Below are 27511 nucleotides of genomic sequence, written 5' to 3' on the forward strand. Positions count from 1 at the left end.
AGAGCTCCTTGGACCAGTCCCTTTCCTGGCGCTCCCCAGAGTCTGGAAACACCTTTGGCCCAAAAAAGAGTGATCCAGGCAATGAGTGTGGGCTGCTTTAGGGGTTACTCCACCCGCGGCTAGAATGCAAAGGATTGAACATTTACACAAGCAGGCATGCCACAGTAATTTCCTCCACCTCCAATGACTAGGCCTAAATCAGTTTATCTTCAAAGAGAATAACTGTAATAATCTGATGCTAAAGATAATTTTTAAAAGTAATTTTGGGAACATTAAATCCCAGGAAGCAATACACAAGTATGCTATTATGCTACAAATCACTACCTAAAATACTCCTTTAACACCGTGTTTTCAAGAGTAAGGAGTACACCAAAAAATAATTACCTAGAGGGGCAAATATTTTTTTAAGCCACTGGTTTTTCAAATCCCACATCTTTAGTCTAACTTCTCTGGAACCCAGATAATAATCTCATTATCTTTATTTTCTAATGCAGTGATGATTGGGATTATTTATAGTGTGTAACAGTAGTTGGAATTACAAGTAGTTCCCCCTTATGGAGGGAAGGGGAGATAAATTCCAAGGCCCCCACTAGATGTCTGAAACCATAGATAATACCAAACTTTCTTCCTAAGCATACATACCTATGATAAAGTTTAGTTTACAAATTAGGCACAATAAGAGATTAACAACAAATAAATAGAAAAATAATACAATATACTGTAATAATAGTTATGTGAATGGCTTTGAGGCCATTATTCAGTAAAATAAGACTTCCTTGAACGCAGGCACTGGATGCTGCAATACCGGATATTCTATCTGATTAATGACCAGCAGGCTGCTAAGTTGACTACATGGTATGTAGCTGTGTAGTATACAGCATGTATATGCTGGACAAAAAGATGATTCACTTCTTAGAAGAGACAGAACATGGCGACTGGAGATTTCATTATGCTATTCACAACAATGCGCAATTTAAAACTCAGGAATTGTTTTTCTGGAATTTTCCATTTAATGTTTTCAGGACTGCAGGTGACTGCAGGTAACTGAAACCACCAAAAGTGAAACCGTGGTTACAGGAGAGTCACTGTTTAGGTAAAGACGCTCTAAAGGCCTAGTCATTGGAGGTGGAGGAAATTACTGTGGCATGCCTGCTTGTGTAAATGTTCAATCCTTTGCATTCTAGCTGCGGGTGGAGTAACCCCTAAAGCAGCCCACACTCATTGCCTGGATCACTCTTTCTTGGGCCAAAGGTGTTTCCAGACTCTGGGGAGCGCCAGGAAAGGGACTGGTCCAAGGAGCTCTGACTCCCCGTTTGCTTTTACTGTGGGCCTGGAAACTCACTCCTCGTGTCCCTAGGTTATTACAAAGTCCAGGGTGCCCTTTGGCAGCCCCAGCGCGCTCTACTTCCCAGCCTGCAGGTGGCACTCACGTACTTCCACCATTAAAAGCCATAGCCGAGTTCAGAGGCGCTGCAGCAGCTTTCTTCGCCCAGGGCGCTGAAAAGGATGCTCCGCAGGTTGCTCCCTGAAGTTCAGAAAACAAGCCTTGAACCCTTGCCCCGCCCACCACACTACGATTGGCGCGGGGGCGGGGGCGGGGCTCCAGGAGGTGGGCTGATGGGGCAGGGCCGGGAGGGGACAAAGGCCGCGTAGAGGAAAAGCCTTCCTCGGTGCTGGTCTGTAGGTTTCGCCCAGGCTGAGTCAGGCCGAAACAACTGGGACCCAGCTGGGATTGCCAGTATTTGCACCTGTGAATTTGATCGTGTGAGTGGCTGTGGCGCTCCCCGGTGCATCGCCAGCGTACCTTCTCCTGCAGGTAACCGCGGGCCCCGGTCTTTCGGGGAGGCTCTGAGTACTCCAGTATTTGGAATGGGGAAAAAGGAAGAAAGCTCAGGTCTTGGATGTGGAGGGAGGAGCTTAGCAGCGAGTTCTGGTCGCAAAGAAGGGGAAAAGAAGTCCGGGTATTGCACGCGGGAAAGGAAAATGTGAAGGGAGGGAGTGCTATGTTCCTGGATGTGTAAAAGACCGGCTCTTGGGCTCTGGAGGGTGAAATCGGGCGGCAGAAAGTTGTATACGTTGACAAATGGAAGCCGAGGTCTGCGTGCAAAATCTAGCAGTGGGAAGCTACGAGCATTCGTAGACAGCGACTAAGTCTCGGGTTTAGGGAGAAGAAAACGTGTGGCAATGAGAGCTGAAAGCAAAGGAAGGTGGAAGCAGAGGACTAGGGCGTGTGCCGCCAACTCCCGCAACCCGGGCCTCCGCCAGGGGGGCGCGGAGTGGGAGGAGCTCCAGCACCCGAATGCTGTGGGGGCGGAGTGGGGAGGAAAGAAGAGACCTGCCACAGCAGTGTTCTCAAGTTCTGGGGAAGGCGTTCCCTGGCCGGGTCCCGGCACCCGTTTAAAGGTCCAGCGACGGAGAGGGGAAGGCGTGTGCGTGGAGACCCGGAAGGGGGAACCAGGCCAGTTGCGGTTGCAATCTTCTTGCACTACAGCCAGGGAACGCCCGTAGTGCAAGGACGTGTGCTGGCCAACAGCCTCACGGTCACAGCGTCCCCTAAGGACGTACAAACCCCAAGCCCACCTACCGGGCGACAAACCCGGGACGCACCCTCCATTGTGTGCAGGCAGAGTTATTGGTACTCCTGTAACCTTTATTTGGAAGGTTGCCCACAGACCTGAAACTGCCCTTTGCCATTCTGGGTTCATTCCACAGTCTACTTTAAACCGGATAAACCATGCTATCTAAATCCTCCTGATTGGAGACGTTTGTGTGTCTTTTTATCCGGTTTGGTTTGGGTTTATTTTAGGAGATAAACTGCACTCAGCTGAGTCTACAAAGACTGGGAGGAGTTGGAGTGACTGATTACAAGTTGATCCACCCTGATAAGAATTAGCAATTTCTCCCCTTCCGTATTTTCTTTGGTGTGGCAATACTGCTTTTAATTGGTCCTGGAGATCTTGGAGGCAGGCACTGCAAGAGAAGGAGTCAGGCATATTTCCAAAAGCAAATTACAACTCCTTTCTTATTGTTTGGCAACCCAGTGTCTTCTCTGCAAGAGACTTTTTTTTTTTTTTTGGCCCAGAAATTCTAATTCATGAAAGCAGCCAAAACAAATGGCTAAGATAGGGAGTTGATGCAAATGATATTAAACAGAGTGAGCAGTTTTGGGTTTTTGGTTTTTTTCTTAAATTACTCTGTATTAGTCCAGGTTTATTTTCTGGAATTGCACAAGTGTGTCAGCAGGGTGGAATTCGGCTGCTCTCAGACAAAATGAACTGGCCTGTGGAAAAGCCCTTCCTTCTGAAGTGGGGATTTGGGTGGAGACCAAAATCTGAAAGGCAAGGTTAGACAAGTAAACCCAGCGGGGCCTAAAGCCCACCCCGTGGGTTTCAAATCTAAGAGAAATAAAATAATTTCCTACATTGTAGTAAACCCATAAAGCTCCCATTGTTCAGTTTTAAAAGATAGTAAAATTTTAGTTGAGTGATGTGAGGAAAACCTGACATGTTTCAGTTACTATAAATATAGAACGATTACTGCACAAAACACTTACTTGAACTGAGAAGGAAACAATTAACTAAAAAATAATATCACTCAGTATTGAAAATTCAGGCGTGCTATGTGAACTTCTATTAATTCTCTTTGCCATCAAGGAAAGCTAGCCAAGTCAACTCTTATAATGCAAAATAGGAATGTGGCCATGGAAATGCAGTATTAAGACCAAGATAAGCTTGCTGCCTTTTTTATTTTGTTTTGTGTTAAATACCAGAAGAGATGAGACAGTGGGATCAGCATGACTGAACCATACGCTTTAAGCTGTACTATAAATTATACTTGAAATTACACACGGCAAGTAATTGACTCATCCACACCAGTTTGTTTAGTTTTTTAATTCTAGTGGAGTTCCAGATGGTTGCCCAGGAATGGTCTAGGGAACCTCCTAAACATGAATAAGCAGCATTCTAGAATTTCAAATTTGGGAAGTGAAAAGGGCCTGGGGTAGAAATACATCCTGGCTTGTCACAGAAACTGAGGGTTACTTCTTTAGTTTGAAGGCCAAATGACTTGAGCTCAGCTTTTCAAGTGATACTGTTTACCGGCCTCTTGCCTAATAATTTTTAAAGTCAGTTCTCCATACTTTTGCAGTCCTCAGCTATAAATTCAGGGGAATAAAAGCAAGGGCGTTGCTTTTATTTGCAGTGGTGTTGCTGGGGGAAAAGAATTTCTGTTAGAGCATGATGAAAGGAAATAGACACCTTCAAGAGGCTCAGGGCTTCCTCTGCTTTTGGGGGAACACACATAAGGTGTGGCCTTTAAGCCCCATAGTCTTGCTTCTTCCAAAGGGTACACCCCTGTCCTGCCCTTTTTGAGAATCAGATGGATTTGTATTTGCTGACCCCACACCCTACTCCTCCAAATGACGTCTCTTCCAGGAACAGTTCTTTCATATGCTACATACTGATAGCTTACCTTTCCCCATCGGCAGCCAGGGAAACAGTATGGGAATTGGGTCACTGAGGAAGAGGACAGGAAGGTTGTTGGGTCCTGAGCAGTGGCCTTGTATATGCAGAGTTCATTCACTGAGAAGTCACTTTTGTATTGAGGTCCACATCCTCAGTATCCAATATTCGTCTCTAGGAACACATAGTTCCACCAGGAATTCATCTTTCACTTTGAGACTTACGTTCTTTAAACATAAGCAAAAAGAACTTGTCATATCTCCTCAAAGGTGATTATTGTAACCAAAACAGTCTCTTAAAAGTGAGGAACTATTAGCACTCATCATTCTGCTCATCTTGAGGGCCCACTAAAATGAGGAATTGAATAAAAGTGTCCATGATATTGTGGAAATAATCTTTTATAAGACACAAATAACGATCACCTTACTAAGGGCATGTAACAGGGTCAGGCTGCCTGATGCTCCAGCTGGGTGGCCTTGGGAAAGCTACTTTTCTTTTTATCAAAGTAAAACAGGAAAACAGTTCCCATCCTTCCCGGCCGATGTGAGGGCCGACTCAAACCACAGGTGAAACGCGTGACAATGCTGTATGGAGAGAACGTGCTCAGTTTTAATAGTAAATGTAATTATCATTAGCTCTATATACAGTTGTACTGTTATAAATTGTTCTTTTAGTAGTCATCAGATGTTTGTGTTTTATTTTATACTATTGTAACTGTGCAGAGACTTTATTTCTTTAACTTGACCTTTTGCCTTTCCTGTTGACTCATAGCGGCCTCACTCAGCACACTGATTCATGATCCTCCTTCTCCCTTGCATATCCACTCCCTTAATTAGTAAACCCTCAGGACAGTGAGGTTCTGGTCCGCATTAAACAATCTTGGGAACAAAGCCTCAGTCTTTTGACCACAAGGACAGAGTTTCAGATAAGCCAAAGATAATATCTAGGCCTCAGCTGTGTATTAGCTCCAGACCCAGAAAAGTGGGGACACCAGAGGCAGTGATCCCATGGCTGACATGGATGCCAGGTGCAGTGACCAGTGACCCCCTACCCTAGCACTAGCCAGTCGCAAAGACCGCAGCCCCACCTCCCTTTGTCCTATAACTGATGATTTTTCCCCATACACCTCCAGGAGCCAGGTCTGTGAGCTTTAGCTCACTCGTGGCTCCGTATGTGGGCTGCTTCCTCCAGTAGTAAAGCTGTGCTTTCTCGGCTGCCAACTCTTGCCCCTTTTTGATTGGGCTTTGATGTGCATAGGCAGATGGACCCCGTTAGACTGGCAGTACCGTGTTGGAATAAATGATCAGATGCGTGTCTTCTCTTCTTTTTTTGCTTTTTAAAGGTTTATTGAAGTCAAAATGTCTCAAAAAATCCGTGGCGGTTCTGTGGTAGAGATGCAAGGAGATGAAATGACACGAATCATTTGGGAGTTGATTAAAGAAAAGCTCATTTTTCCCTATGTGGAATTGGACCTTCACAGGTAAATGAATTAGAGTCTGCGCAGCTTAAAGACAAGGATACATTCTGAGAAACGTCTGGTTGGGCAGCTGTGTTGCAGTGTAAACGCCACAGAGTGCACTGACACAAACCTGGGTGGGACAACCTACTGCACACCTTGTCTCAGAGATACAGTGTATTGCTCGGTAGGGGAGGCAAAATAATTTCCCCTCTACCCTTCTGGGCTCTGGGCTGAGACATCCTATAATAAAAGACAAATTAAAGAAAAAAACAAAATTCGAATAATATTGATATGTAGTAACTCTCCAACACGGCTGAAGTCGCCACCTTACATACTGTCTTTAGCCAAAGACAAAAGAAGATGTTGTTGGGAATGGGAGGGTGTCAGTTACATGAGGTTATGGGAAAGGCACTGTGAACAAGGAAAAGCGCTAGGCATGTTTAAGTCTTCCTCTTCTGCCTTCCCAAGATTCTGGAGATGAGGTCATCCCGCTCTTCCTGGTCTACCAGGGGAGAAACCCTTAACACATGGAGACTCCCCTTACAAATCTAAATGCATTTTGCAAGGGGTTCCTCCTACTTGGCTTTTAGAGCTTCTCCCATGTCTGTTGTTTCTCAAAATTAACCAGCCTAAAATAATCCCTATGCCAAAGAGATATATTTCGGGGTGACAAATTCTACCCCCTGCGGCTCCTCAGCTGCACGCCCACCCGGACTGACCACTGTCGGCAGTCCTAACCGTGGTAAGTATTTGCGTTGCACTGCAACATCACGACTGCTAAAACACGATTGGGTGATGGGAGTTTTTCAGCTCCATGAGGATGGTATGGGCACACTGCAAACCCAGGAAGTGTACTCCAAGCGACTGCAGGACATAACGAGCCTTTTTGCATACGTACAGCTGTCTCTTGTGACTGATGCTCTTGGGGGAGAGTGCCTGGATCGATGCTCATGAGTCTTCTGCTTTAAATTCAGAACAACTTCTGCTCATTGTTCAGAAGACAAGAAATATCGTAGGAAAAAATATGATTCTCAGGTCTTTCCAAGCCTCTGTTTCCTGTAAAGGTTTTATTTGTAATAAATCAGTGGCCAAGAGTAGCACGAATATTGTTCATAGAAGGGAAAACAGTGGAGGTACGTCCTCTGTGAAACGGTCAATGTGGTTGACACAATTTTGTCCTTTCTAGCTCGATTTTCTATCCCTGCACTTAGATAATGGGCCTTTTCCCTTTTTTATTCCTTGCCTTTTGCTCTTTTCATACAGTTGTACAGAAAGAACCCTTCAAGTTATTTAAATAAAACACTAATCTTTCAGAAGTTCCCTTAAACCATTTCTGGCCTAAAGACTTGAGCCTTTGCCCTGTGTTTAACATCTTTAGAAATATCTTTAGATATGAAAGTCACTGTGGAATTCTCTCATTTTTTTTTCCTGCGTTTCTCATGAACTAGCTTTTTTTTTTTTTAGATTTTATTTACTTATCTTTAGAGGGGAAGGGAAGGAGAGAGGGACAGAAATATCAATGTATGGTTGCCTCTCATGCATCTCCTTCTGGGAACTGGCCTGCAACCCAGGCATGTGCCCTGACTGGGATTTGAACCTCGATCCTTTGGTTCACAGACCCGTGCTCAATCCACTGAGCTACACCAGCCGGGGCATAAACTGGCTTTTTTTGAATATTCAAACTAAGCAGAGACAGAATTTTTACAAGGGGGAAATGGCTGAAGACTGTCACATTTTAGCCAAACTACAGGCAATTGTAGGTGTGTTCACCTTGACCCAGAATTATTCAACAGTCTGTCCTGAGGACCTGTTGCATTTGCTTCGGTGGTCCAGGGGTGTACAACCTTTGGCATCTCTGCACCACACTGGAAGAAGAACAGTTGTCTTGGGCCACACACTAAATACATTATGACATGTCACCACAAAAAAATCGCATAATATATTAAGTAAATTTATGATTTTGCATTGGGCCGCATTTGCAGCCATCCTGGGCTATGTGTGGCCTGCTGGCTGTGGGTTGGACACCCCTGCTGGACATTTAATGTACATGGTGTCAATAGACCCCCTTTCTAATTATTCGGTGGTCAAGCTGTTGATGATATCTATATTACAACCAGGAGAAGGAGCAAATACCTGCAGGGGTCAACAAGACATCCAGGGAATGAAGCATAAAAAGCATCATCCAAGTGGCTTAAAGAATTTTTACAAGTACTCACCTGTTTCAGAACTTTATGTAGGCGAGTTGGCAGAGTTCTTTAGAACAGCCTAGAGGCATAAGGAGTTTTAAAGGACCGCCTCAGACCTAGAAAAAAGTCTCATGGGCCACAGACCAAGGGATTTTTGGAGGCTCAAGCAAGCACTAGGTTGTTCTAAAATTGCTGTGATTACATGACGGGGTTCCGTTTGTTTTCTGCGGGCTAGACAGTGGTCCGGGTCATTTATTCTTTGTTTTCTCTTAGAAATGTTAAGAAAAGAAGCAGAAAATCCATGGATTTGCTGCTAGTTTCTCCTCATGGCAAATGGTTCCTAAGAACATGAAAACTGCTGGCATGCTTCCCGTTTGAATGAGGAGTAAACATTTGTAGATACTCAGCACTTTCTCTGCCAGAAGATAAGAGTCAGTGCTGTGTCAGGCTTATGTGAATTATCTGAGGTCAAGGTCCATAATTCTTTTTATTTGGAAAGACATTAAGATTCCCATCCTTCTATTTGCTTCATGAGCTGGGACATTAAGGAAACACGAACAGTAACAAGAGAAATCTAGAGGCTTCATAGTACAGCAAGTTATGTAAGCTGAAGAACTTTTAAAACTTGGAGGACAAAATAGTCACATTACTGCTTTGTTTCTCCTATTTCCAACAAACTGTTTGATACTTTAGATAAAGATTTACAGTCGTTGTCGATGCTCCGAACAACCAACATTCTTTTCAGTGCTGGATAACTTGCAGTCTGGGTGCTGGTGTGTACTGAGCTAGCTCTCCAGGGTACCTGAAACTGCTGCTCGATTCCATTACCTACCTGATAACCCGCAGGTCTGTGTTCAGAACAGAGAGACTTACCCAAGACTTAGGGAAAGGTTCATCATAGGACTAACTGGCAGGAATGAAGGGTTCGTTAGATTTTTGGCACTGAATGTCACATCTGTAACTCCCACTGCTTTAGTTGTCAAAATACAAAAAAAAAAATTGAACCCCGAAACCCCTTTACTTTTAGAACCCAATATTTACTAAAGAAAAAATGCAGTGTTTAGGCCTGCGTTTTTGTGTGAGTTATGTGGAAGGAAGTCTGCAAACGGGTTGTCTGGTGCTGTCATTCTCTGTGTACGGTGAAAGCAGACAAGGGCGCCAGGCCTGAGGGTTTCTGTTCAGTTTCCTTCCAGACAGCTTCCCGCGGCAGCCTCAGAGCCGGGGCCCAGCAGTCCTGCCTCCCTGGCTTTTTTTTCAGTTGGCAGCCACCATCGGTGTCTAGGGTACGTGAAAGCCAAAAACTTGGCAGATTTCCGTATACTGAGAGATAAATAGAGAGGCAGCACCCTTGGTTGCCTATCAGTTTGTTTGGAAAGTTCCACTTACGATGTCTCCCTCCCAGCTATGACTTAGGCATAGAGAATCGTGACGCCACCAATGACCAGGTCACCACGGATGCCGCAGAAGCGATAAAGAAGTACAACGTTGGTGTCAAGTGTGCCACCATCACCCCTGATGAGAAGAGGGTCGAGGAGTTCAAGTTGAAACAAATGTGGAAGTCGCCAAATGGTACCATCCGAAATATTCTGGGTGGTACTGTCTTCAGGGAAGCTATTATCTGCAAAAATATCCCCCGGCTTGTGACCGGATGGGTAAAACCCATCATCATAGGTCGTCACGCCTACGGGGATCAGGTAGGTCACGGAGTAATTTGATTTCCATTCTCTGTTCACACCTTTGGTTGCCCAGCAGTTGTGATTGTGTGTGTTGGGCTCTTCTCTTCTGGTGACTACTTCCGTTAAATAAAGTGCACAACTGAGAAATGCGTATATCTGTATATTTACACAGTTAAACAGACGTAAATACAGAAAGACTCACAGAGAAGCACCCGTCTCAACATAAGTATTTTTGCCTTTTAACTTTTTATTATGTTAAAACACATACTATTAACATTTTTTTTATGGATAATTTCCTGTGGTTCAACCAAATCAGTAGTTGTTGACCCTGGTTCTAAAAGATTCTAAAAATCTTTATACTTTTTTTTTTTGGTGTTTGTTTTATTTTGCTTTTTTTTTTTGTAATGTGTTTCTTTGTTTTAATTCCAATGCCTGAAACCCACCCTACACCAACTCAATCTGAATTCCGTGGGATTCGGGCATTTCAAAGCTCCCCACGTGATCCCAATGTACAGGCAGGGTTGACAACCACATAGATTATATGAAATGTGATCATACAGAAAAGGAATAACTGACTCAGTAGTTGAAAGCGGCCACTTTAAAACTGTCCTTTCCTAGTTGGAAAAGAAAGTTTAGTTTCTGTATTTCTGTACAAGTAGGCTGATTGCCAGATGAAACAGAAAACCAGCCAACTAGACAAAATCAAAATTCCTTGTTGAAACTGAGGCGTTCGGACTTTCATAGAAAGCACCTTATGTCTTGAAAGACCCCGAAGAACAAGAGTCCCTAATTCTGAAATCCAGAGGCTTCAATGTAGCTGTCCTTAAAAACAAGCAGGCCAGGGCAGACCACCCACTGTTCCTGGGGACGGAGGTCACTGGGCAGTCCTTGAGGGGTCATTCCCTGTGCTCTGTCCTGTGGCTCAAACTGTCCCTTCATCCTGGCCGGTCCCTTCCCTGGTACCTCCCAGAGGCCCAGGACAGGAAGTGTGGATGGGAGTCCTGCAAGCATCCTAATTCTGGGAACCCCACTCATGAGTTCTTAGGAGTTCAGCAATGTCATTCTTGTCCTTTTTTTAAAAAATGACTGTTTTGGCACCAATCATCTGGAAGAACGATCCTTCTATTTATTAAAGTCCAGATTGAAAATTTCAAGCCTCCAGTTGGTTCCCTGATTGTTGGAATGTGCATAAATGTCCGCAAAGCATGTAGATTGCTGCAGTGCCTCGATTTCTTCCTTTCGAGGACTGAAAATAGACGACCATGATAAAGGGCTTGGAATGTCAGAAGTGTTCTGCGTAGAACAGACACTGAACCTTTATTACCTGGCAGCTCTGTTACCAGCTGTCGTTAGTACCGCTACACCCAAACAACCAAAGGCATGGCCGCCATCTGCTGCTCCCTGACCGAAAGTAGTCTTCGCTGAGTCAGTAAGAAGGTACAATGCAGCAGAGATTTAACAGATGCCCAGTGCAGGCTGGGCACAGTTTTCCGCTGGAGTAGCTTCACACCCGTGAGAGAGATGGCCCTTCTCAGAGGGCCCTTTCCCAGGGGTCATCTACCTGTCACAGCTGCTTCCAGAATGGATTCCTAGAGACAAGTTCTGGGCTGGGCAGTAGTAGTGATGATAACTATGAACAGACTAAGCTCTGAAGGTCTAAGGGCCAGCTCTTAAGCCTTCGGACCCTAGATAGATGCCTTGTTTCCACAACATCCCAGTTCCTTCCTTGTAAGACTGTTGTAAGAATCAAATGAGACAGTAAGATGAGACTAGTTGATCGCTCAGAGCATCTGCCCTATAGCGAGGACAAGGCATTTGCTCTTTCTTCATCATCTTCAGTACTACAACCAGTGCATCATCGCCTCCCTATAGGAAGACTTCCCTGACCTCCATGTCATGTGGCTTCTCTTCCTCTGGCATCGTCCCAGCATCGTTCATGCCCACTTTGATGTTTGAGAGCTCGTTCTTTGCTTTTCACTTTCGTATGTCTGTCTTATGTTGTAAGCTTCCTAAGGGAAAGTGCTTTGTTAATTCTTTCTCCTCTCCGTGTCACAGCTCAGAAAACCTCTGTGCTTGGTAGGCACCCAGTTAACATTGATTTTTCACCTGCACTGCCCTGCCACTCATTAGTTTCAGGAACCTTCTGGACCTCTTTGTCCCTGTCTCTAAAATAAAAGAAGGTCAGTCTACACTTTCCTGTTTGTCTAGGTGTCTTCCAGCTCTGCTCTATAATTCTTTCCCCATTCTTTGTAGTACCTGTTAGAATAGTTGTTGGTTTTGTAATACCTTTCCCTCTCATCTACACAGTACAGAGCAACTGATTTTGTTGTTCCTGGGCCTGGGAAAGTAGAGATAACCTACACACCAAGTGATGGATCCCAAAACAAGACATACCTGATACATAACTTTGAAGGTATGTAATTAGAGTTCATCATGATCATTTTTATAGATATTTGGACAGTTATTCTGGTTGTTTAAAGTTAGTTAGTTGTGTGGCTGTCTAAAAGTACAACCTGAATCTATAACGTTACTACAGCTAAAATCTAAATTAAAAAAAATAATTGGTTTCCGGGTTTCCCTGGCATGAATAAAGGCACAGAACAGATTAGCCACTTAATTGGAAATGCATGTAAGGCAAAGACAAGTTGATAATTAGGCATTCCTCTTACAATACAAGGGGAAGGTTGGCAGGGATCTGCTGTGTACAAATAATGTAAATTAAATATTCGTCACTCCAAATCCCTTGTCACATAATCCTTCTCTTTGCTCTAATAGAGTTTAAATTTATAAAAATGGTTGTGTTATATACATTTGCTGAAATATTCTTACCCATCATCCTGCTGCTTTGAAAGGTCTGTTATAGCAAATTCCACTGAGAACAGAGGACCCTCTTTTTCTACTATCGAAGTAGAACAGCACTCACACAAACAAACAAACATTACCTAGCTTTGTTTTCCTTGACTCTTCTAAATAATATATAAATGGAACCTAACTCTGCGGGTTCCAGCACCTTTCGCATTCTAAGCAGCAGTTGGCCCTGGGCATTGGCATGGATTCGAGCCCTGTCTTTCAGTACTAGCAGAGGTCAGCCAGCAAGAGTTGTGAAACACCAGTGATTGATTACATGTAGCATAACTTTTTCTACTGATGACAGAGTGGCCATTCAGGATCCTCCAGGGAACCGGGAAAACTTTCATTCTCTGGCTGAGGATTGAGTGCACACTTAGAGTTTAAAATACATATTTGAAAGTTTAAAAGTATGACAAGACAGTTTCAGAATTACTGTACTCACCCTTTCTTGAGTGTATTTCTAGTTTATATCAGTAGTGTTTGCTATTTCAGTATCTTCAGGATCCTAAAAACCGTATTTTTCTCCTGTCGGTTGAATGCCCTCTCAACCCAAGTTAGGATGCCCTCATCTGGGACTGACCCCCCTCCTGTTAATGTGCTGCAGAGACTCATGGAATGTTCAAGTTGGAGGCCTGGCTGGGACTTTCTGAAGCCTGGGCTTACCCATGGGAGCTGAGAATGGGGTGGCTTCGTGGCAGTGGATGGGTTTGAACTCATTACAACTATACCCCATTTACCTTTCTTTTTTCCTCTCTCTCTCTCTCTCTTGCTGGTGTCCCTGCAGAGGGTGGTGGTGTTGCCATGGGGATGTACAATGAAGACAAGTCAATCCAAGATTTTGCACACAGCTCTTTCCAGATGGCTCTGTCTAAAAGTTGGCCTTTGTATCTGAGCACCAAAAACACTATTCTGAAGAAATATGATGGGCGTTTTAAAGACATCTTTCAGGAGATATATGACAAGTAACTATATAGGGTTTTTTTCTTCTTTTTCTTCAAGCTGGCATTTATAATATAGAATTTGTACCCTTAGCCTTTTGATTATGGGACAAATTGAGTGAAAACCATCTCTGTTCCTTAAAGACAAGAACAAAATAGATTTTAAAAAAGTGAAACAAAATCACTCTAAGTTGCTTTTCAAAGGTAAATGTGTTCCCCACTAAGACTCTCACGTTTTTCTTTTTTCAGAGCCAGAATTATGTATTATTTGAAGAAATTACCCTGTTAGTGATAGAAGGCTCTAATTTTCCAAGTGTATGAATGAGTTTCTGAGTTGGGCCTATTTCCATTCTTCCTAAAACCCATTGTTGTGATTTAAAACTCTGCTCTAATGTCCTTTCTGGAACCAAAATCTACATTTATAACGACTTTAGATTAACAACACGTGAGCATGCGTTAAATTTTAAGATAGCATAGCTCCCTTCTGGGTTCGAGTGTTCAGGCCAGGGTATAGATTTCTGTCTCTTTCATGAGGCATTTTAATTCCTCTTCCCTCTGCCCATCTGTCTGAAGCCAGGAAGCTGCCCTAGTTCTCTGAATGATATCAAGCAGAATAGTCTTTTCCCCCCCTTACTACATTCTTAACGTAAGCTGGATCTCAAGAAGCTGCTCAGTAGTATTTTGAAAACTGGTAAAGTAGGACTTGGGAAACTACTGCCTCACTTAATTCTCACATCTCCAGACTGGGTAGAATCACCCTTACAAAGGGGAAATTGGGATGTCACAGCTAGAAAGTGATTGGACGGGGAGTTGAACCCATGGATCAGGTTCCCAAGTTTGTGCCGCTCCTACTAAACGTGCTGCTTCCGCCCCACCCTTCCATCCCCTCTTTGGAAAAGCATATGATGTCCCCAACAAAGCCAATTTTCATCTTTTTGTTGTTATTCTTTCTTCTTTCTCAGGCAGTACAAGTCCAAGTTTGAAGCCCAGAAGATCTGGTATGAGCATAGGCTCATTGATGACATGGTGGCCCAAGCTATGAAGTCAGAGGGAGGCTTCATCTGGGCCTGTAAAAACTACGACGGCGACGTCCAGTCAGACTCCGTGGCCCAAGGTAAGGAGCCGGAGGACCAAGGGAGGTGGAGCTTGTTCTGCAGAAGGTGGGTGGTGCCACCGTGGTTTTCCGGTTCAGGAAGGAGGATTCTGTAGCCCTTTGCTTGTGAAAACCATGTGATGTTGGTGCTGCGAGGAGGCTCCAGGTCCATCTTCTCAGCTGACAGATGAGGCAGTTAAGCTCTGGCTGGGGAAGCTGCTCCTCAGGGTCGTGCAGGGGGTAACTCTGTGGGTTCGGACTCTCAGCTCCAGCCTTGGATGTGTTAACAAAGTTTATCTCTCAACCTTTTTTTCCACCTGAAGTTTCAGTACCTCCAACAGAGAGTCCAGCTGCCTGGTCTGAACATCACTCCTTTTCCCTGCCTTTATTCCCCCCAAGAATGTGAAATACTAGGTTATTTGACAAGAAAAGGGTAAAGGGAGGGGCCTGGGCTAATAACCAAGGGGGCTCTCTTAAAAAAAAATTCTAGATGTTTATTCCCCTAATAACATAGCCTTGATATTCATGAAGCAGGAAGCTAGAAATTTTGAAATCATTTACCGAGTCCAACTGCTTTCTCTCTCTTTCTTATTTTTTTATTTCCCTCCCTCCCTTTTTATTTCTTCCACTTCTTTATTCTTCTCTTTCTCCTCCTCTTTTCACAAATAAACCGAGGCCATAGGGGCAGTAATTATAGAGGAACACATCCAGTGAGAAAATCCAGGTCTTCAAACTTCTTACCCGGAACCCTTCCCTGTTCACTGCACTAGACCGAGCTTGGACAACCATTATCTTGGTACATTGACACCTCCTACAGGGGATGCATGGACAGACAGACCACTAGATGGGAAACAGACACTAGACAGGATTCCTCACAGCTTGACAGTTGATGGGCGTCAGCTAGCACAGAAGCCAAACAAAAGGTTGAAGAGACCCAAGAGCTCATTCATGTGGCAACAGGTAGCACTCCTGCCCCTCCTGCCAGCCCTGAAGGCTGTTTCGGTACCATGTAAAACCATGTGCTTACTGCTCAGCTTTAAACAGAGAGGAGTTGAGCAAAGAAGCCTGGGGCTGTTCTCGAACTTCAGAAACCCCAGCCCGTCCTGTGTAGTCAATAGGTACTCTCCTTCCCTGATCGCAGCAGCAAGTTGCCTTTCAATTTCAGTTACCATGGCAGCTGCATCAACTTGAAACTCCCCTGATAGATGTTTGTGTCAACTTTAATTATGTTTGCTTTTCCCAGGAAGTACTACATTTTTTCTCTCATGAAAAAGTTAAGCACCTCTTACCAGTTTTAAAATCAGTAGGTCAACCCAGTTAAAGATCACTTTTATTTTTATGTCAGATGAATGAATTCCACAGCTCTTTGCTCTCTGATTGCTCTAAATCCAAACACGCAGTAGAGGAAGGGGGGTTGCTTTGTAATGACTCCATGGTGCATATGTCCTTGTACTCAGAGTTCTTAACAAGAGACCTGAGTCATTCCATCATTTCTAAATGTCCTCATGGCAACAAGAAGAGAACATGGGGAGCAATATTTCAAATGCACATGTAGATGTCAAGTTGTAGAGGTTCAAGGGACTTTGAAATAGGAGTTGTGAAGGGCAGTGTCCAACGGCACACTGATAAGGTACCCGGAGCCAAGGCTGCCTGGGCAGAGCCTGTAGACACATGTGACCTCGAGGCAGCTGAACAGATTAAAAGGCAGCTGGGCTGGCCTTGCGTTATTCTTCTCTAGAGGCAAGAACTACTTTGGACTCACTCCAGACATTTCACTTAGGTCTTCCGTTTTGACAGTGGTACCAACTAGTGTCCCCTAGCATTAATAGATGGACAGACTCACCATGGAGAGTGATATGTCCTACACTTCTATCAATAAATACTTGAGAGTTAACTGAAGCCTCATACCAACACAACGATATGAAAGGAACGAGTAACTCCACACAGAAATTTCTAACTGTATCAAAGACTAGTTTAAAAAATTGTTTACATTTACTTACTTACCCTCAGACTATTAGAAATTTGCATGAACTCCACAGGTGCTTTGGAAAGATAGCAAAAATGGAGAAATGTGTTTTTTAAAATCAAGTGTAAAAGAGTAATAAAAGAGGAAAAATTGACTGCGTGGACTCACCAGTTGTAATCCCGTTCCCGAAAACCACTAGAATAGCCTTATTTTGGTGGGGCTGCTGAAGAGAGTAAGGGCCAGTGGGATGTCCTTAGATCCATCCTGTCCTGTCTTTAACCTGCCTCCTCTCACCAGCCCAGTGAGTCTGTGAGCACCGTGATGGCAGAAGACAAGTCATTAATCTTTATTTTCCCAGAACAATAAAGCATCTGTGCATAAGAATGACCGTAACGTACTGAGCTCTTATTCTGGGGTAGGTGCTCTTCTAAGGAACAAATGACCTTCACGTGTTTACTCATGAACATATGTGTATTCATTGAATTCTCACAAGCAGCCAATTAAGTGAGTGTTTTGTTATCCCCATGTTATAGGTAAGGAACATGAGCCACAGTAGATAGAAAGCCACAGAACGAGGGTAGGGTGCAGGCATCAGACCCTGAGCCCCCGCTCAGGGAGCAGGTGCCTCTTCTCTCAGCTCTGGAGCAGGGACCCTGCTTTCCACGGGGCAGAAGGGTTACTGATGTTGGCTTTGTTCGCCGGGACCTGTGAAGATGAAGTCATTCATGCAGTTGAAGCCAATACTTCCTGCTCTGCCACTTAACAGGTTATGGCTCTCTTGGCATGATGACCAGCGTGCTGGTTTGTCCAGATGGCAAGACAGTAGAAGCAGAGGCTGCCCATGGGACTGTAACACGTCACTACCGCATGTACCAGAAGGGACAGGAGACGTCTACCAATCCCATTGGTAAGATAGTGTTTAGCTGCTACACTGATTTCCAGTCAGAGTGGAGTCCTCAAAAAAGGACTCAGGTATGTTCCTTTGGCTACCATATGCTTTCTATGTAAAATTACCAGCAAACAGCTGCTTTGTTCCACTTATAAGAGCTGTTTCCACTAATAAGAGCTCTTAAAATATATTTGCAATATATGCTTTTCCATTGAGTTGGGACAATACCCATTACAGAAAAGATTGGTAACGACAGGCGTTTTCCTTTTCCTTTGGTGTAGTGAAATGTCACATACTGCTAAGAATCTAAAAGCCACACGAATAGATCCTTCTAACCTGGCCTCAAGGGTAGCACATTAAAGAGAGATTACAGGCTGAAAAGAGGAGAGGAGACCAATATAGACAAGCGACAGAAAAGTTGCGATGTTTTGCAGATTAGTAAATGTCTTAAGCTTCGAGAGCTTCCACACCATGAAAATGTGCTTCCTTAAAGCTGTAACAAAACCCAAAACATTCCTTCTACAAAAATGCAGATTTTTGAAAGTTTTACTGTTCAGTAAAATATTTCCAACTCTCCTAAAATTTAGAGGGCATGTAGATAGTATCTAATGAAGTCAGTCACCTAAATAAAAAATCTTCTATTTGGGGGGAACATTTGGGAATATGTCTCGCTGGTATGATTGAAGTGTGTGTGCTTGTTTTTTCCATCCCCCACGCCTCTCTCTTTCAGCTTCCATTTTTGCCTGGACCAGAGGGTTAGCCCACAGAGCGAAGCTTGATAACAACAAAGAGCTCGGCTTCTTTGCAAAGGCTTTGGAAGAAGTCTGCATTGAGACCATTGAGGCTGGCTTCATGACCAAGGACTTGGCTGCTTGTATTAAAGGTTTACCCAAGTAAGTATAAGAGGCTGTGAGTTCTGTGGTCAAATTACCACTTAACCTCACTGGGCTCAAAACATCAGTGCTTTTTGGAAATATATGAATTGTTATTCATCATCTAGGTCAGGGGTCAGCAGCAGACACGATCTATAAATCGTCAAAAAATAAACACTTCAGGCTCTGTGTAATATACAGCCTTTTCAAAACTAAGCAGGCGTTGGACTTTGTCTCCGTGGCATGAAAGCTGTTGTAGATGATTAGCTTCTAGCCGGTGGGTGTGGCAGCATTTCGGTCAAACTGTGTACCAGACTAGGCTGCAGCCTGGACTGGGTCCATGGGCCAGATTGTGTAGCCTGCTGACCTCTGATCCAGTGGACAGTCATTGGGTGACAGGGTTCCATTTAATTTAACAAGAAAATTATAGACAGAAGCAAACGGGCCCCCAAGGCTGTTTTATTCCACTCCTCTATTTTTTTCAGTTTACAGATAAGAAAAGTAAGCAGCACAGGTGTGAGATGCCAAGTCGGTCATAGTCCCTGCCTTAAGTATCTAGCCAGCAGTCAGATAGTTAAGGAGCTGCACTCAGTGCCCAGGGTATTTCCAAGGACATGGTAAACCATATCCCAGCTGGATGAGTTGCAAAACAGAGATTCCGTCCTCAAAGTCAGTTGTTTACTCTTACTCACCTGCAGAAACACCACTAAAGTTTAACACCAATCCTGTGTCCCCACTGTGCGTCTTTGCAGATCTCAGTTAGGGTCAGTATACCCCAGGATGTTCTAAATCACTGCATTTTTCTGATCTTAATCTTCCAGCAAAAAATAGTGTCCTTAGTGGTATGGTGCCTTTGTAGCCTATTTGAATAGGCACCTACCAGCAGGATTATGTTAGCTAGTCCATTGTCTTTTTGTTTTTAAGTGAAACACTGGTAGAAATAAGAGCACTTAAAAAAATGTCAAGGACATGTGACAGCTTGTGTGGATGTGGGTAAAAGCACGGCATACCCAGCATAGGTTTTGTCTCTTTGTAAGAAGGAGGAGTGAGAAGCGGGGTGGCGTGGCAGGACCCTGCCATGAGTGTGTATGTGTGTGGTCCAGACTGCAGCTGCCTGTAGCTTGGGTCAGCCCCTTGAACCTGAGCACAGTCCTCAGCCCCAGACCAGTAGCTGGTTAACATGAATTCGTTTTCTTCTAGAAGTAAATAGGCTGCTACTTTGGGCAGCACTTCTAGGACATTTTTCCTGCCTTCTACAAATCAGAGCGAACTAACTGTCTTCCTTTCTCTTCCTCTGTCAGCGTGCAGCGTTCTGACTACTTGAATACATTCGAGTTCATGGACAAACTCGGAGAAAATTTGAAGATAAAACTAGCTCAGGCCAAACTTTAAGGTCATTCCTCGGCTTACAGGGACAAGTGTTTTTTGGTAACTAGGTCCACGGGTTTACATTTTTCTGTATAACACTCAAGGGAAGGACGAAATCAATTTTGTAATTGTTTGGAAGTCAGAGTTTATCTTTTCTATAAGTTTACAGCCTTTGTCTTGTACGTACACGTATGACACCTCAAAAATGCGGCCAGGGACTTTTTAAATTTAAATTTCATTTTGTACTAGTAGCTTAGGAGTTACTTCAGTGCTGATTCATAGTCACGGACAATTTTTCTCATGTTCCGATCTAAATGACCAAAATGAAGAGTGCTTGAAAGGTAAACTACAGCCAGGGTTTTGGTCCCTGAAAGTGCGTAAAGTAGAATTCACTTCCTTCCCCACTTGCCACGGCCTGGGCCCTGGGTGCTGTGGGTGCGACAGGTGTCCCACCGTGTGAGGTACAGGTGCACCTTGAACTTGCACAAGAATTGGAACGAAGAGCATGGGGACAACTAAAACACGTCGGAGACGCAGCTGTCGTTTGTGTCAAGAGCTCTAACTGAACGTTTCGAAATGTCAGATATTTTTGAGGCCACTGGAGAGTTTGGAGTCCAGAATAAATACTACCTGCGGGTTTGTCCTCTGTTTGTCCTCCCCTGCTGGTCTTCCGACGTGGCCTAAGTAGTATCATATCCTGGACAGCATGTTTTATTCAAGTGCAATAATACAAGCTGCACCTTTTTGGGACTTCTGGCCTGTTTTACTTCCTTTATATAAATGTGATTTTTCAGAAGTTGATTGTAAACACTATTCTAGTCTGTTCTTCCTTGAAACTATTCACTGTAATTAAAATTAAGTACTAATGACTAATCCGAGCTTTATTTCTGCAGCGTATGTACATTGGTTGCCAGGCACCATGCCAGGTTCCAGCCGTAGGAATTTGATTTTGAAAAATCTCAGCTCTCAGAGAGTTTACTGTGGGGAAAATGGGTGACTAAATAGTAAGATGTGGATCCAACAGTGAAAAAGAAAGGAGACCAAAGATAGAACAAAATGGGCAACTGTGGAATATTAGGGAATTGAGTCTGGGTGCATGCTAAGGACTTGAGGTGTTTTATGTAAGTTAATAGGGAGCCCATGAAGGCTTAAGAAGGGAGGGGCATGATCATATTTTCATTTTAAGAAATAGCAGTGGACAGCTGTTATGAAGAATGAATAGCAGTGGAGGGAGGGAGACAGGAGTGGTGGGCACAGTCGAGTAAGGAAGACCAGGCAGGCAGCTATTGTAGTAATTCAGGCAGGAAATCATGAAGATCTGAACTGAACTCCCAGTGACACTGAGGATGGAGAGAATGGTCCTCAGCAAAGAAAGTTGAATTAATGGGGATTGGTGCATCCCAAGTGATGTGGGGATTCAGGAAAGGGGACAACTCAGGTTTCCAGCTGCACACCTGGAGAACAGCTGGTCCACCACCCGGCAGCATCAAGGTACTGATTAAGGGGAAGCAAACAGGCCTTGAGAGGAGGTCTGAGCAAGTTACTCAGTACATCAGCGACTGTTTTGGTCTAGAACCCAGGGACCCTTATAGCTGTGCAAGGGCTCTTTACACTATACCTGCATGCTTTCAGGCTTAAATGGAAGAAGCAAGCTTCACATGGAGTAAAATGACGGCATTGGATTGGATGATCTTAAGTAGGCCCTTTATCACTCACAAATATCCTGGGAGCCAATCAGATGCATTTTTGTGGCAGCAAAAGCCCTGCTCCAGTATGAGATTCAGCGTTTGTCCAACAACCAGTGTTGTAAAATAATCAGCACAGGAGCTGCTGCTGACCAATGCATTCAGAGACTAATGGTTTATTTTGTAACAGCATCAGGATCAGGATTGTTGACCCAGAAAGTGACTACAGCGTAGCATGATCCTGAGGAGAGGGGTCCTGGGACAGGCGGAGAGGCAGAGATGTCTAGACTTTAAGATTACCTAAACTGCAAGCACTGTTCTTTAAGTGGAATTTTTAACAAAATACTTCAAATTTAAACTTCACAGTTAGAATCACAGCTACCCCGTATTCTTGCCTGATATATACAGTCTTCCTGAGATGCTCCTGAGAAATGATTTCCCATTCTCAATTTGAATCTTTGTGTAACAAAAATTTTCCCCAAAATAAAGGTCTTGTCTCTTCCTATTAAAAAGGAAGCTATTATATTAGCTTCGTATTAGAAGCTAATATAAAAATATTAAGGAAGGCTATATAAGTACTGATTTAAAAATTGGACTTTTATCACCTCTCTGTTAGAGGTTTTATTTCATAGTCCCTATCTTTAATATTAGGGAGAATGCAGCATCCAAATTGCTAATTCTTCTGGAACAAGAAACTTGAACAACTGAATTTGGATGGTATCTCAGACTCAAAGAGGTGGATTTTGCAAACATTGTAGCATAGTCTAACATTTAATTTGGATATTTCAAATTTGCAGGAAAATTGTAAAAATAATATGAAGAAATTCTTTATAAATTCTTGACATTTACATCATTTGTTGTATCATTTTCTGTCCTCTCTTCACACACACATGCAGCCTTTTTTCCCTGAACCACTTTAAAATAATTTGAAGACATTGTGCCTTTTACCCTAAATAATCCATTCTTTTATGTAACTAATACCATGATCAAAGTAAGGAAATTTAACTGAGACTACAATGACTACTCCAATCATCTCCTTTACAGTTTCACCTCCAAGATCCAACCCAGGATCGTACATTGCATGTAGTTGTCATTTCCCTTAAGTCTCATTTTGTCTGAGACAGTCCCCAAGTCTTTCTTTGTCTTACTGGAGTCAGACGTTGACATGTTTGAAGGGTACAGGCTAGTTATTTTGTAGAAAGTCCTTCAACTCCAAGTTTGTCTGATGTTTCCTTGCAATTAGATTTCAAGTTCTGCGTTTTGGGCAGAAATGCTTATCTGAAGTGATACAGTGTCCTCCTCAGTGTATAGTATTGGGGAGATGAAAGAACCTAGTGATAGTTTGTCTCAATGCCAGTGAAGTCAGCTTTTCTCAGTTGGTTACGGTGGTAGCTGCCTCATTTCACTGTGAATTCACTGTTTTCCCCTTTGCAAACAGAAGTAACATGTAGGGAGATGCTGTATAATACATTGTCATCAAAATTCATAGTTTTAGCATCAATTGATGACTAAAAATCTATCATATCTTCTATAGTTATTATATACATTTTAAATGTATTACATTTTTCATCATCACTCAAGGTCATGTTTATTGATTTTTAGAGAGAAAGAAACATCAATTGGTTGCCTCCTATATGTGCCCCAACTGGGGGTCGAATCCACAACCTAGTTATGTATCCTGACTGGAAATCAAACCGACCACTTTTTGATGTAGGGGACAGTGCTTCAACTAGCTGAGCCACCTGCCAGGACTAAATATATTACATATTTATAGTCTCCTGTAGAGAACAACTTTCCTGTCTGCATTTATTTATTCATTCACATTAGTATGGATTCAAGGAGTTTTGCTTGCTTCAATGGGTTTTACTGTCCTGTATATGGATGCTCTAATTGACTCACATTCAGCCAGTGAGAAACCATTAAGTTGGGTCCAGTCAGCATTATGACGTGAGTATTTTGCAAACAGTTAATTGGGTAAAGAAAGATACTATCTTGTGTATTAGGCCTCAGTCTTTCTTTTCTACCAATAGAATGAATTTCTCCTTGCCTTTCCAGATTAGATTACCCACCTCCCCCACCCCACCCCACCCCGATGCCCAAGTGGCTCAGCAGAAAGTGTTGAAAGACCACCATAAGAGACTGGAGACTTATTTAACAACTTAATGCTGGCATTGAATGACAGATCTGAGAAGGAAATGAAGCTACTAGAGTGCTAGGATCACTAGTTACTGATCCTTTGGAGAGATGAACATACTTTTGGTTTTGTATGGTTTACTGTATCCACTGTATTTTACAATAATAAGGTTAAAAATTTATTAGGTAATCTGTTTTGAATTTCAGAGATCCCCATTTTCCTGGATCAAATTCAAAGACTTTCTCTCCAGTGTTGCCTGACCTTCCAGCCAAAGCCTTTTCATTGTCTTTAACCTTTTCAGATATAACTGAGAAAGTGTCCCTGTAAAATGCCCCTGTAATTTTACCAGGATTATACACAAAGAATTATGAGTACAGGTGCTTGGGGGGCTTTAGGTGGCTTTTGGGACCTTCCTTCTCTTACTTGATGAATCTATGACACTTTATTCTTAGGAGTATTTGGTTTTAAATCTTTCATTTGATTTCTCCATGGGAATAATCCTTTTCCTAGTTGGCCTTGCTTTGTTTTGCCTTGTGCATTATTTATATGTTCAGAAACTAAGCTTCAAGATATTTTTCTGCCCTGGCTGGTATAGCTCAGTGGATTGAGCACCATACTGGGAACTAAATGTTGCCTGTTCAATTCCCAGTCAGGGCACTTGCCTGGGTTGCAGGCCAGGTTCCCAGTAGGGGGCAAATGAAAAGCAACCACACACTGATGTTTCTCTTCCTTTCTCCCTCCCTTCCCCTCTCTCCAAAAATAAATAAATAAAATCTTTTTTAAAAGATATTTTTCTAACTGAATCACATTTTCCTATTTTCTCTTTCTTTTTTTACCATTTTCATTTTTTTAAGAGACAGAAACCTCAATTTGTTGTTCCATTTATTTATACATTCATTGGTTGATTTCTTGTATGTTGGATCAGGGATCAAACTCTCAACCTTGACATACCGGGGCGATGCTCTAACCAATTGAGCTACCCAGACAGGGCATATTTTTCTATTTTCAAGTCAAAAAATTTTTCTCCTACCTTTTTTCTACTTCAGGAGCTTTTCAGGTATTTCCTACAAGGAAATTTGATACCTAAAATTTGATTCTGCAAATTTCCCAAGTAAAATGTTTAAACTATATGATAGAAACTAAAAACTTTGGCTCCGAATTTTTATTCTAATGTTCTAGAGCTGCTCTTACCTATTTAAAATTTTCCATATTTTCTGGTTACCATTACTCCACTTCGTAGATTACTCAATTAGTTTTTGTTTTCAAACATGTTTCTATTTTTCTTGTTTGAGATAGCCTGCATGTTGATGACTTGTTTTTTCCTACAAATTAATGACCACACCTTGTACTATTCCATGAAGACTTGCAACTTGGAACTTGCCCAAAACTTTTAATCTGGTTGTTTCCATCTGGATCACATTCTTTACATGAGAGGCTTTAAAATTTTTTTCTTATATCTTTGAGCACATTTCACCCAATTAATAAACTTGAGCATGTCCTCTCATCCTGACTCTCTCTGGGGACTCGGTGCTCCATAAGACCCACAACCTATAGAAGCGGGTCCTTCTCTTACAAGTCAGCTACACTGGGTGCTTGCATTGTACCAGCGCCAGAAGTGAGACAGCTTGGGTTTGAGTCACTGGGGCTTTTACAGTGTTCTGTAAGAGTCTTTCCTGTTATAGTAGAAACGCCTTTCAGAATTTCTTTGGAGTTAACTTGGGTCTTATTTTTAATGAACACATTATTCAAATGTCTTACAGCTATGGAGAGAGAAGCAACATCTTTATCTGTACAGTCAGTGTTTTAATTCTTGCCCTTTTGCACAGTTGTGACTAACTCACTGGCTCAGTGATATGTGTTCCATGTCCTTAGGGAATTACTGGAAAAGTATCGGGTCTGATCCGATTGCTTTACAAACTCCCAGCTGAGCACAGGAGATTTAAGATACATCCAAGGATGAAATTTTTGTACTCACATGTTTATTCCTAGTCCAATTCTCTGCTTCAAGAAGTAGTTTGAGTTCACACCTTTCTTTTTCTCCAGCAATAGAATCACCAGTGATTGTGTGCACAGAAGTGGTATTCAAATTTTATCATTTGCATTGTACTTGAAGCATTAACCCATTTGGATGCTTGACTGCATTTGGAATGTTTTCAAAGCTTCCCATAAGAAACAAAGACATGCATGTGAAACCATCTCGAAGTCAAAAAGAAAGTGTTAGTAACCTTGGAGGTATAGCAGGCCACCATTTTGCCTACAAATAGTATAATAGGAATCAAGTCAACGGGTTTATCTTTTATGTAGCATGTTTTCTTTGATATAAACTTCATTGGGTTCGAAGCCACAAATTAAAACTAAAAGCCACTGCTATAACTATGAGGTAATCTAATCTTACAACAGATGTTACCATACCCTGCTAAGAAGAATCTGTCAAATAGGAAGGACACAGGGACAAAAACTAAGGGGGATGGAAATGGGAGGGAGGTGAGGAGCATGGGGCGGGGGGGGGGCTGGTATGGGAGAAATAGACAAAAAACTGTACTTGAAAAATAACTAAATAAAATTTTAAAAAAAAGAAGAAGAATCTGTCAAAAGCCATTATGAAGAGAAAATCTTGAAAGCCGCAAGAGAGAAGCCATGTATCATGTATACGAGATCCTCAGTAAAACTAACTGCTAATTTACCATGCAAAATCATGGAGTCCACAAAGCAATGGGATGATACCCATATATGCAAAGGGCTAGGTGGGGGGAACAGCCCATAAACACTCCAGAACAGTGGAATCTATATGCAAGAATGGCCTGTCATTGGACTTTTGAGTAGTTATATCACCTTTAACTTAACCTCCCCTTCTTGCTACCAGGATCTGTTTAACCTAAAAACATGCCAATAGATGTATCCCAAGGAAACATCCAGCATCTCCTGGGTATCGCACAAACATTTTTTCCTAATCTACTGTATAAAAAGTTTAGATTTCTGCCAACCTCTAAAAAGCCTTAACAACTATTCTAATTTATTGCATAAATATTTATATCTATCATACTTAGTTTATATCTATGATAAATATTAGGAAAAATACAAGTAAGCATGGTATAGCTTGGTGCTCTATCAATTTTGTTTAATCTCTTCTTCAACTTGGTTTTTAGGGTTAACATACTTGGTTTTTAGTCAGTGAATCTTCTATATCAGTAGAAGCTATTTTACATGTCTTTGGAATCCTAGTACATTAGATTCCACATTATCCACTCAGCAGTCAGATTTCACTGGTAATCTTAAAAATTAAAAAAAGGAAATGTATTTTCAAGATCAGTCTTTTCGAGTCTAGATGAGTGAAACACTCAAGGGACCACCATCTAAAATATATGAATCCCAAAGATAGCTGGTTGCAAGGCAAAGATGAGTTCAGTTACAGACAATGAATTTGAGATAGGCAGAACCCCGAATTAGGGGGATTACAGCAGCACGTGAAGATGAAGAATTGAAGTGGAGGCCAGAGATGTAGCCAGTGGTTGAGTGTTGAAAGGTTGAAAGTAGATATGCTCTAAGAAAGAATAGTGAAATGAGAACAGTAAATGGCCAATGGTTGGCCACATTTAGGAAGCAAGTAGAAGAACCAGCGAGGGACAAAGAAGCAACCTGAGAGACAGGAGGTCAGTATCAAAGGAAGTCAGAGGAAAGGCTAATGATTCACATGAAGGTAGGCCTTCAGGTAGCTGTTAGAGAAAGAGATCAAGGTGAATGAAAAACTGTCATTATAACTCTTGACAATGATATTGTAAAAGGCATCCCAATATTTTTAAATAAATGTACCCATTTTTATGAGGCTAATCACTCTCCCACCTTTGAAACTGACACCTTTTGCCATCTAATTAGGTTACCACCTTGAACAAAGGCAATAAAACCCTTTTGAGTGAGGTAACAAAGGGTATCACATC

At 42.5% G+C, this 27511-nt stretch overlaps 1 protein-coding gene across 1 annotated transcript; it reads left to right on the top strand.

Moving 5' to 3' along the window:
• Positions 1-1632: 1632 nt before the first annotated feature.
• Positions 1633-20626, top strand: IDH1 (isocitrate dehydrogenase (NADP(+)) 1). Its single transcript, XM_037165928.2, has 9 exons — positions 1633-1816; positions 5803-5940; positions 9508-9799; positions 12089-12194; positions 13416-13593; positions 14532-14683; positions 17395-17535; positions 18248-18410; positions 19691-20626. Exons 2-9 carry the CDS (start codon positions 5819-5821, stop codon positions 19779-19781), a joined length of 1245 nt encoding a protein of 414 aa, XP_037021823.1. The 5' UTR covers positions 1633-1816; positions 5803-5818; the 3' UTR covers positions 19782-20626.
• Positions 20627-27511: the final 6885 nt, after the last annotated feature.

The sequence above is a fragment of the Artibeus jamaicensis genome, unplaced genomic scaffold, assembly GCF_021234435.1.
Source record: "Artibeus jamaicensis isolate MK-2021 breed Jamaican fruit bat unplaced genomic scaffold, CSHL_Jam_final contig_1015, whole genome shotgun sequence".
NCBI lineage: Eukaryota > Metazoa > Chordata > Mammalia > Chiroptera > Phyllostomidae > Artibeus > Artibeus jamaicensis.

Excerpts from the sequence above, each read along its gene's own strand:
- IDH1 (XM_037165928.2), top strand. The coding sequence starts at position 5,819 with ATGTCTCAAAAAATCCGTGGCGGTTCTGTGGTAGAGATGCAAGGAGAT. Across the intron at positions 9,800-12,088 it reads GTCACGCCTACGGGGATCAG|TACAGAGCAACTGATTTTGT; the intron begins GTAGGTCACGGA and ends TCATCTACACAG. Across the intron at positions 18,411-19,690 it reads TGTATTAAAGGTTTACCCAA|CGTGCAGCGTTCTGACTACT; the intron begins GTAAGTATAAGA and ends TTCCTCTGTCAG.